Genomic DNA, 11,347 nt, shown 5'->3' on the forward strand with positions numbered 1-11,347 from the left:
CATCAAATTGTATTATGAAATAGGTGTGAAATATGTTATCACATGAGGATAAGAAGAACCGAGGGAGCCGAAGAAGAATACATGGACAAAACATTATGAGGTGCTTTGGACAATGAATTCATGACAACCTTTGTTAAATCATAGAAGGAATTGAAATATATTGAAAATAAACTTTTCCCTTCAAGGCTTTTTGTAATAGCAATTTAAACAACACTTCAATTCCCATTTGTTTGTCATGTTTCACTTTTGCATAAATGCAACCAAGCAATTAATTTCTTTTGGATGTTTTTATTTAATCTAGAATTTGAACAAAAAGTGATATGTTCTTTTGGATTAATAATGATATCTTGTTTTGAACGAATAATGTTTTTTTAATTAACCTGGATATTCAACCCGCTATACGAGCCGACTAATCCCAGAACGACCACCTGCTTTGCAGATAACTCGGAGTCACCGCATTTGAACCTTCGTGGCCACAAGGGGATTTTTATTCCTCCTTGGATTTGAACCTGAGACCTTCTGGTATTTTTAACCTTTGGAGCCAAGCTCAAACCAATCAGGCACCACCCTTATAGTTATGTTATGTTTGTAGTTTATATTTTCAATGTGATATAGAATAATTTGTATTTCTTTTTGTAATTAGTGTTTACAACGTTATCAAATAATTACTAAAAAGCCATTTTACATTCAACACTAAAACATACATAAGGTTAAAATGGTAAATTTTTGTCGTTCAAACTGTTCAGTCAGAACACTATCAAATAGTTATTTTTCAATCAATATTAAATCATATAAAACCTCTTAATCATTTGGAAGATTTAATCATTGTATACCAAATTATTCAGAAACCGCCAAACATCCTAAGATTTCTCTGTGGTTTGTAGATAACTTGCAAATATACTAGATGAGTCTCAATTACGGCAAAACATACGTACAAAGTACAAGGAACCACAAGCTACAACATGGTTTGCGGCATGGCCTTGCTTGTTTTGCGGCACCACAAGGGAGTACGATACCACAACTTGAGGTTTTTTAATTCTTGTACCGCAAGGGAGTACGATACCCACCTTTAGTCCGAATTGGTTATATATGTTAGAAACCTAAGAAAAGATCTCTTGCAACGTTGAGTTACGATTTCTTGACAATTTTAGGAGAAAGTTTAGAGTTGCTTTTGATGGAGTGGTTATTTAAGATAATAACCCCAATTTTGAAGCATAGTTTTCCAAGTCGGAGCATATTTGTGGAAGACCTCATAGAGTAAACAAGTAACGGTAAATTTTAGACAAAAGTAGGAAAAAGGGCTTTGCTCTGAAGCTTCTTTCTTTCTAAAAATGGAAATCGTTCATTATAACTTACGTGGCGGATGATACAGACACGTAGGTAGCGAGTGCTAACTTCGTTGCTTGCGGATCGTTGGCTTCCCCTATCCGATCGATGCTTCTTCCTAACCCGAAAATTAAAAAAAAAATTAAAAATCGCAAGATTTAAGAGCAAGTAGGAGAAGGGTTTATGCTGGGGTTTTAGCGTTCTTCACTTGTTTTTGTGGAAATTGAGCACACACTTTTGAAGAAAAAGTTTTCCTCACTTGGGTTATGGCAGAAATCGAACCCAAATTTCAAAAAAATATCTATTAATAGTTTGGGGATTTAAAGGGTGATGAAAAGGAGTAGAAAGTTCAATTGGTGATTTTGAACGTGGGTTTGTTATACATATACCAGACTGATGTTTAGAAGCAACAATATTACTGCAAGGATATTTGAGCGTCAGATTCGAACTCCTTCTCCTGGTACCAGTGTATGTATTCTGAAATCTCGATCTTCCAGATGTGTTTTTGAATGTGTTTTTATTTCAGTTTCTGTGCAATTTATGACAATTTGTTAGTGGGTTTCGATTTAATTTGCTATTTTTGCATGCTTCACCATTGATTGACATTTTGCTTTCAATATTTCCCCTTCTCATCACTGTTTACGGTACGACATCTTTTGGTTGATTATTGACTTTGACTTCGTTTCGTATATGTAAACCCCCAATAATCACAACCCTCTAACCAAAAGCTGTACTTTTTTAGGTTGGATGTAAGTTTGAGTAGATTGTGTCCTGTTGAACAAAAAAGGGCCTTTTTAAAACCTTTTCTGCAAAAAAATTATATGGATCGAAGGGAATGATTTGTAGAAATGGGTTGGTTTGTATAATTGTATAGATGCTATTTTTCCTTTTCTTTTGTTTTTTGTCTATTCTTCTAAGGTTAAATGAGCAACATTTTCACTTTATATTTGATATGATTTCCAAGTGTTCTTTTTTGTACAAAAGATGTGGCAACTACATTAACCTTTCTCTGATTAATGCAAGCAGAGTAATGTTGTGTTAAATTTATAGAAATTCCTTTCAAGTATCATTAGAGAAGTACTAGGTTTGACATCAAAAGCCAAAAATGTTATACCTTTTAGAAACTTGAGGAAGCATTGATTTTTGTTGGTATATCTCAAGTTAATTGGTTGGAATTTGGGGAAAGAAAACTGTTGCCCCTTGATTGGATCTTCATATCTAGTCATCCAAATTCCAAAACTAGTTGGGATGGTATATTGAAGGAGTGTACGATATTTGCAAAATTCTTTGTATGGTATTAGGTAGGAGAGTAATCAAGGTACTGCTAGAAGTTCTTCTGGAATTGAATAATAGCTAACAAAGCAATTAGCAAGAGTGAGATTTTTTTAAGGTTTTAGACAATAGAATTCTCAATCACATTTGGTCATTTTGTGTTAATAAAAGCCCTTTCTTGAGGTTCTACAAATGCAATCAAAGTGGTAAGATAATGATTATCAGGTCTGATAGGGATTGCGGAATTTAAATAGTGGGGTTTGTAAGAATTCATCCCATATCTCATGTTGTTATTATTTCAAAGGAAGGAGTTCTTTTTTCTAGTACCCTTAATTGCAAGCTTCTTTTAAGTTTGGTCTCCATTTTGGCTGTTTTTTGTTTCGGGGGAGGGGGTAGGTATTAATAATACCACCCAGAACTAATGAAATGATACCTGCAGATTCATCGTGCTAGGAGATTTTACGAAAATATAGTTCCAGGTTATACGATATATGATGTTGAATGTCCTGACCATTCATTCCGCAAGTTCACAGAAGATGGCAAGTACCTGATAAGTTTCAGCAGAAACCATCAGGATTTGATCGTCTACCGACCAACATGGTTATCATTTTCATGCAAACAAGAAGATTGTGATACTCAAGATCTTCCACCAAAAGCGAAGAAGTTTGAGAGTTTCTTCACTCAAATTTACTCTGTGCCACTTGCTTCCGCAAGTGAGCTCATATGTAAGGACTTCTTCCTTTATGAAGAGACTAACCAGTTCGGACTTTTTGCAACTTCAACTGCACAAATCTACGATGCCCCTGCTACTGGAGGTGCTATTCAGGGAGTTCCCTCAATCGAAAAAATAACGTTCCATCTTCTGAGGTATGGTCTCAACCTGATAAAGTGCAAAATTTTGTGTCATATTTCTCCTTTCATGCAAAGGTACAATTTGACTTGTGAAGTCGAACATTTCTACAAGATCTTTATGTTTTGAAAAATATTTTATACAATATATTCATCAAGCTTGTTTACTAGTTGCATACAGAACATCATTCTCGAGAAATGAGAGAAAGAACACTTCAACGTATGCGAATGAGTGATTTTGGATAAATTGTTGAAATAATATGCCAACATAGCCAACTTACTCGGCACCTTTTTCTCAAGAATCTTAGTTTTAATAAAAAAGTGTAGTGTTTTTTGCCCCTTTGCCAGAACAATGGTTTAGTTGCAACAAAAACCCAAATAAAGTGGTTCGAAAACTTAATAACTCAATAAAGATCTATAATATAAATTTTGCATGATATGTATGATGTCAAAAGTCAGGTAATACATCTTAGGAGGTTGTAAAATTTGTATGCTTATTATAGCGTTTAACTCGGACCAGCTTTCTTGCTTCTGTGTTTTTTAGATTGGAAGATGGAGTTGTACTTGATGAGAGGGTTTTCTGCAATGATTACATCAATTTGGCACACAGCATGGGTGTTTTTCTATATGATGATTTACTTGCTATAGTCTCTCTCCGTTATCAGCGTATTCACATACTTCAGATTAGGGATTCGGGGAGTCTTGTTGATGTACGAGCAATTGGGGAGTATTGTCTTGAAGATGATGAACTTTTTCTCAGTTCTAGTGCGCAGGCAAGTACTGAAATTTGTATTTGTTTTTCGGGTGACCCTCCAAATTTCATGGACAACTATGTCGATTTTCTGTATTTGCATGTTATCGGAAAGTCTGTCCTGAGTCCATGTTTGACTTTTGAGTGTCAAACGACTAATTTTCACCTTCACAAACAATAATCTTTTTTTGTGTTAAATGTACTAGAGTAGAAACAATATCTACATAAATTCCTAACTGTTAAACATGAATTTTGAAAAATACTAGTTTTGAATCTCTAATATCAAAAGTTGAATCCTTTTCGGGATGTTTTGGCTATTAGTCATGTGACTAAAATACTCTTTTATAATGACCAAACGTGGAGTTTCTTGGCTTTATGCTTTTTTCTGAAACTAAACTATGGTAGCTCATGAACCTAATAACCGAGGGCATCCCAGCTTAGAAAGTTTTGCAACTTTTATGCGAGGGAATATTTCTTGCTGTTCAGTTAGATCTAAATTGTTTATCAATTAACGATGGAAATTATATGGAATGTGATCTTGCTTAACCTATATCAAATGCTGTCAAAATAGAATTTACTTGGTGCAGTCTGTGGTTGTGAAGAAAATCTTAGGAAACGGTGCACAAACACACGCACACGAACAAGGCAACAATGAAGTAAATTGCAGAAAAATAAACAACACCCACGATTTACGTGGTTCACTTGATCGGTGTGATCAAGCTACGTCCACAGCCTCACCAGTAAGGTGTATTATTGATCACAAAGTTGGGGTTTACAATTACATACTGTTTATATATACAAAGTCGAAGCTAGGTCAAATTCCCATGTGGCGCAGGCCCAAAATCTGAAATTATCGGCGCTGCCCCTATAGACTCCGCAAGGGGCGGCCTCCCTTGACCCCTGCCAGCTCACCAGGGAGCAGGTCCCCCTACCTGGTGGCGGTGATTAGATCCCTCCATCATTAATCAGACTCCTTATTTTAACGGAAAGTATTTATTGTGTTAACTCAACTGCCTTGTGCTTTACTTCCACCATAACCACAGAGCTATATTGTCTTTAACATATATCTTCTCCATTTTCCGTTCAAATAAACTCGAGATCATCTCAGATAATGTTATTCATAATTTTCAGTTCATGTTAGATTGATTAGGGAAGTATATGACATAATGATGTGAGAGTTACAATGTGAAAGGAAATTTGACACAAGAACATAGCTTGTCAATAACGACAGTTTGGCCTTGGCAAAGACTAACCTAGAATAAATTTTCTTGAATATGGAGCCTGATTGGGATTTTAAAACAGGCCAAAACTTTAAGGATCCAAGTATTGCAGCTCACAGAAGAGTGATAGAGTCCTATCAACAATTTTGGATGCAGACAAATTGTTGAACCATGTAAATATTGTGTCTTCATTTTTCCGGTTTCTGTAACCAACTGTTATATGTGTGTCTTCTACAAGCAGAAACAAATATTTATTCTACATTGCCAAGCAAATGCCTAACTTGGAAAATTACTAATGTATAGCGTATTTCTTTTCCTTTTTGTATCTACAAGACACCCGGAATGCTAATAGGGTAGGAGTTGTTTTTACCTGGATGAGGATGTATGGGGTTATGGGTAAAGCTAAATTCAACTTGCATCATATAGAAATAGTAGTAATGAATTTCTCTTAAATCGGACAGATTGAAGGGATTCAGTTTGAGTAGCCTTGTGGTCATGTTGCCACTCTTGGATACTTGTATAACGTCACCATATGGCCTTCAAGCATCACTTTTGTAGTTGTGCGTTGGTTTTAGGAAAACTTTTTGAATTTATACAACTTTCTTCATGTTACAGGGCATGTCAAATGTTGACAGAAGCGCACCACAACACATGACCATGAACAATGCTGCAAATGGCCCTCATCTTGAACAGCCTGCTCAAGAAAATCCGTTCTTGACTGGTATAAAACAACGGTTACTTTCTTTTATAGTCCGAGGGATACGGAATGAAGAAAAAGATGAAACTATGGTTGGTCTTCGACTATCGAACTTTTGTCAATTTCAGAGTTTATACATGTTTTCACATGATGTGCTGCTTTGATTCTTAGACACATGTGTGTTTTTATGGAACTTTTGCTGCTTATTGTTGTTTATTTATTTATTTATCTATTGTTGATTTAGAGAATCCAATCCCTCAAGAAGAAGTTCTACTTTCACTTTCAAGATTATGTAGATTTGATTATATGGAAGGTGGGCTCTGACTAAATCAAATTCTTTTTATGTTCTTTTCCTCATACATGATAATAAAACATCTATATTCTTTTGGGTAGGTGCAATTCTTGGATCGACATCACTTACTAATCAAGTTTGGGAGTGTCGATGGAGCAGTAAGTATTCTTAACATCTATTTTCATCACGTTTTATTGTTTTTGCTTGAATCATTGTGTAAGAGTTAATGCTTGAATATATTGTAAATGAGTAAATCTATGGTTAACATCGATGATGCCACCCTTCACTTTATGAGAGTGTGATTACAAAGAACATGTTACATCCCATGTTTTGTTTGCGAGTTTGATTGCAGCATTGGTGGTTGCTATAGATTTGCCAATTATAAAGTGACAATGACTATGAAAAGACACATTTTCTTTGTTTATTGGTGTATGATCTGTTATAGATCTTTGGTTCACCTGGGAAATTGGAATCTGTCAAAGGAATTGGAATGGAAATTAATCAGGTTTGACCATGCGTTTGGTTGGCAAGAACTGGAATGGAATCTGTCAAAAAAATGAATGTCTTTTTGGTTCGTTGAATATAATAGTGGTGGTGGGGAGGAAGCGGTAGTAGTGTCAATGGTAATAGTGGTGGCTGAGGCATGACTGTGGTGACGGGGACGGTTGCGGTGGGGTCAAGGCAATAGTGGTAACAACCATCACGGTGGGATGGAATGAAATGGGGTAAATATAAGAGCATAATAATGTTTCTAGAAGATGGAATGAAGGAATTTGAATTCATCGTGTGTGGCATTTGAATCCTTACTAAAACTCAAAGGGGGTGTTTGGTTCGCAGAATGTTTTTGGATGGAATGGATTCTTTTAAAGGAATTTGACTTCAAAGGAATTGGAATGAAATGTTATCAGATTTGACCATCTGTTTGGTTGACACACATTGGAATGGAATCTGGTAAAGGAATTGGAATATATTTGTTTTATTCACATAATGTAGCTTTGGAATTGGAATAAAATATTAGTAAATGACCAAAATACCCTTTTTTGAAAAATTTGAAACCGAAATCCAACCAACTACTTTGTTCAGATCGGCGGTGGTCAGTGGCGGTTCAGGTCGGCAGTGGTTCAGATTGGCGATGGTTCAAATCGGTAATGGTCAGCGATGGTTCAGATAGGTGGTGGTCGGTGGTGGATTAGACCGGTGGTGATCAGTGGTGGTTCAAATCAAGTAGGGAAGATGGGGATAATTTTGTCTTTTTGAGAAAATGGGATGTAATGGAATTGAATTCCTTCTCAATTTGTGATGGAATGGCCAAATCCATGAATGGTGGAATGTGTGGAATTCAATTCCATTCCATAGGTAAACCAAACACCTGAATGGAATTTGTTTCGTCGGAATCCTATGAAGCAAACGCCCCCAAAGAATGAACCAAATGCATAAATGGAATTGACCATTCCAATTCTTTCAAATTCAAACCACAAGAGGTGGTGCCTTATTGGTTTGAGCTTGGCTCCAAAGGTCAAAAGTACTCACAGGTTCAAATCCAAGGAGGAATAAAAATCCCTTTGTGACCACGGAGGTTCAAATGCGGTGACTCCGGTCTATCTACAAAGCAGGTGGTCGCCTTGGGATTAGTCGGCTCGCATAGCAGGTTGGATATCCATGTCAATAAAAAAAAATCTTTCAAATTCATTGGGATTCCAACGAACCAAACTCCATCTAAGGTGTTAGAAGCAATCTCCTTGTCCACTACTAGTTGGTATTTGAGAAGAAAGAAGAATATGGAAGTATTTGATGCAAAAAGAAACTGCATGTGTAATAAGAGTTGAAAACACACAGAGAAATTGATCCTAGAGGGCTAGGGTCCTGAAGAGTTAAGATGCTAAATTATAAGAGAGAAGACCACAACTCTTTATTGGGAATTGCATACTTGATTGAGCAAGAACAAGCTTAAACAAAGACTACAAGTTACAAAATTCAAATATCCAATCATAGTGACTAATCTTCGTTTGTATTTAATTTGAGGTTCAAGGAAAAACTAATCTAACCCACACATTTTCCTCGCAACATGGAAAAGATGTGTATCTATCTATATCTTTCACGTCAAATAAATCATGCACACACGAAAAGCTTGTCCTTCATCAGATACATGATCCATTAGTTTGTTTTCCATGTGATACAGGTGTCCCGAAATGCTGATAACCACCCTGCATTCTTTGCTGTATATAACATGGAATCAACAGAAATTATTGCATTTTATCAGGTATCCATATAATATATATGTGTATATATATTATTCCCTAATTTCTATCTCAAGTGTATTTTGTCTTAACTTGGAATATCTTCACAGATGTCCTCCGATGAGCTCTATTGGTTGTTTGAACAGTTTTCTGATCATTTCCATGTCCCATCAAAAAGTCCCCCGTATATGAATTTTATATCATCTCACTCGAACAACATTCATGCTCTTGAGCAACTGAGAAGCAGTAAAAACAAAGCTACGAGCTTCTCCCTGGTAATTAATATCATACTGATGGCATGTTGTTTTAAGTTTTTCTGCATCTGATTTCCTTAAAATACACTTTTGGCTTTTGAGGTCAAAACCAATATGCATTCCGTGACTTAGAATGTTTTAATGATTACATGAAAACTTTATAACAAAAAGTACATACGGCATTTGTTGGTTTTTCACTTCGGAATAAAAAAAAATATTGACTTTTGATCTCATAAGTCAATGAGACTGTGTTCAGGTCATCAGCAAGATTCATTGGGTTGACCTCTTATTGTTGGTTTGAACTTATGCAGTTTGTTAAGAAAGTGCTGGCCTCTTTGCCGTTTAATTGTCAGTCTCAGAGTCCTTCACCCTATTTTGATCAGTCTCTATATAGATTTGATGAAAAGGTTCGTCTTCGAATCTACATATTACTTGCAAACATGTGTTATTTCAATATTTGATTGTTTTCTGGTCTTGATTCGGGTCCGTTTGGTACCTGGACAGGACAGAACATAAACTTGTCCCACATTTGGTGCGACCTTTAGAATGGGATATAAGAGAACGGAGTTTTTTTTGTCCAACCAAATTTGGTGGGATATAAATCAGGGAGACGAGACAAGATTGGTTAATTACTAAACGACCCATGTCAGATTAAAACCCTAAAACCTTGCACAATTTTTTCACCCGCCTAGTCCTGTCTGCGTACCAAACGCACCCGAAATCTTCGTACATGGTCTTTTGTTGAGGCTATTCAAACCCTCGAGTTTCTATAACCTTCCAGTTCTTTCAAGGCTCGATCATGCAGAATGTGGTCTTCAATAAACCAACACAAACCAAACACACCCAGTATGTTCTACTTGGAAGTAGAGTCTAGGGGTAAGATGTCTCTACCGCTAAAGAGTAGAGGGGACATGATGTGGTTTTCACTTTTACGGCAAATTGGTCTTTTAGTACTATCAACTAGGCATTTTGATAATCTACCTCATTACAATCCATAGCTTAAGCGACACCTCTATGTAGTAAGCCTACATATATTCATCTCTGTTATGATTTTCTCACACTTGGCACAAGTCGCTGGTCTTTATGGAAATAGCTCCTCTACACTTTGGGGTAGAGGTCGGGTATGCAATTGTGCGTATATCTTACCATCCCTCGACTCCACCAACGGTAGAATATACTGGGTCAGTTTGGTTTGGTTTATTGCTCATTATTTTTCTTAATCCATCTAGTTTTCCTTTTACGAGGTGGTGAATCCAACAAGCATTATATTTCAATCATCAGGTTTAATATTTCTTTTTCTTTTTAGCACTTACATTCTTGCATCATTTAGACTCCAAATATAATCCATCTTGGCTCATGGAAACCTCCTCTATACTCCTAAGAGTTGAAGTAAGGTCTTGATACATTCTACCCTACTAGGTTTGTTTGGTTTAGTTTATGCATTTCATCTTGGTTATTGGTTATTGGTTATTGGTTATCTTGCAATGGCTGCATTGACCTTTCCAGCTTCAGAGAGATAATTGCATTCTATCACTTATGACTATGTATATATATATATGTATATATGTTTGTAGCTTATTTCTGCGGCTGACCGACATAGACAGTCGACTGACCATCCAATCAAGTTTATCCTAAGGAGGCCTCCACATACCCTCAAGTTCAAAATTAAACCAGGTAAAGGAAAGAGTTCCATTTTGACTTTTGATTACCTTCTGATTCAACCAACATCTGACTATTGAAAACGAACAGATTTCTTTTTGTGTCACTTTGGCAACAAAATTCTTCAAGAATCCTTGGTCAATTTTGAAGTTGAAAAAGTGTGGGTTTGACCTCATAAGTCAAACCTCACTTGTTGAGATCTTAAAAACTTTGTTGTTGGCTTATCAGGTCCCGAAGCTGGCATTACAGATTGCAGGACAAAGAGGATATCTTCATTTCTTTTTCATCCCATTTTCCCTCTCGCCCTTTCGGTTCAGCAAACGCTGTTTTTGCAGCCTGCTTTCGTAAATATTCATTTTCGTAGATAACCCCAGATAGCGAAATGTGTTAATCACCATGAAACGTCGTCATTGAAACTGCATTTTAACTGCAAAGTTCGTAACCACGTGTTGTTTAGTTCACGTGGTGGATGTTATGGCTGAATTGAATCGATACAGTTGTATTTTCCCAAAATTGGGACCAAATTTGTACAAGTATTCTTTAGAGATTAGAATATAATTAAAAAGGCTTGATGTTTTTATAGAACTTTTGTATAACTGTTTATGCACTGTTATGAACATGCATGCTTTCTACAACTTGCATATGAAAGTTTAAGATGATAGAAATCATTTTTCTTGAAACAACACATACACATATGTATACATACACATGTATAACTTGAAACAAGAACACTGAGGACTATAGGAAAGTAAAATAATACACAATTATGTTCGTACCCTAGAAGGGTATC

At 36.1% G+C, this 11,347-nt stretch overlaps 1 protein-coding gene across 2 annotated transcripts; it reads left to right on the forward strand.

The window, feature by feature from the left end:
- Nucleotides 1–1,425: 1,425 nt before the first annotated feature.
- On the forward strand, nt 1,426–11,120 carry LOC112504248 (light-mediated development protein DET1). 2 transcript variants are annotated; one of them, XM_025108178.1, is made up of 11 exons: nt 1,426–1,794; nt 3,038–3,465; nt 3,992–4,220; nt 6,034–6,207; nt 6,360–6,428; nt 6,509–6,565; nt 8,587–8,667; nt 8,755–8,919; nt 9,210–9,305; nt 10,473–10,572; nt 10,786–11,120. In XM_025108178.1, the coding sequence occupies exons 1-11, from the start codon at nt 1,723–1,725 to the stop codon at nt 10,923–10,925; spliced, it is 1,611 nt and encodes a 536-aa protein (XP_024963946.1). In that variant the 5' UTR covers nt 1,426–1,722; the 3' UTR covers nt 10,926–11,120. The 2 variants fall into 2 exon arrangements, with proteins under 2 accessions (XP_024963946.1, XP_024963947.1); XM_025108179.1 differs by lacking the exons at nt 10,473–10,572; nt 10,786–11,120 and adding an exon at nt 10,229–10,353.
- Nucleotides 11,121–11,347: the final 227 nt, after the last annotated feature.

This window comes from Cynara cardunculus, unplaced genomic scaffold, assembly GCF_001531365.2.
Source record: "Cynara cardunculus var. scolymus isolate 2C unplaced genomic scaffold, CcrdV1 Un_Scaffold_4976, whole genome shotgun sequence".
Classification (NCBI taxonomy): Eukaryota; Viridiplantae; Streptophyta; class Magnoliopsida; order Asterales; family Asteraceae; genus Cynara; species Cynara cardunculus.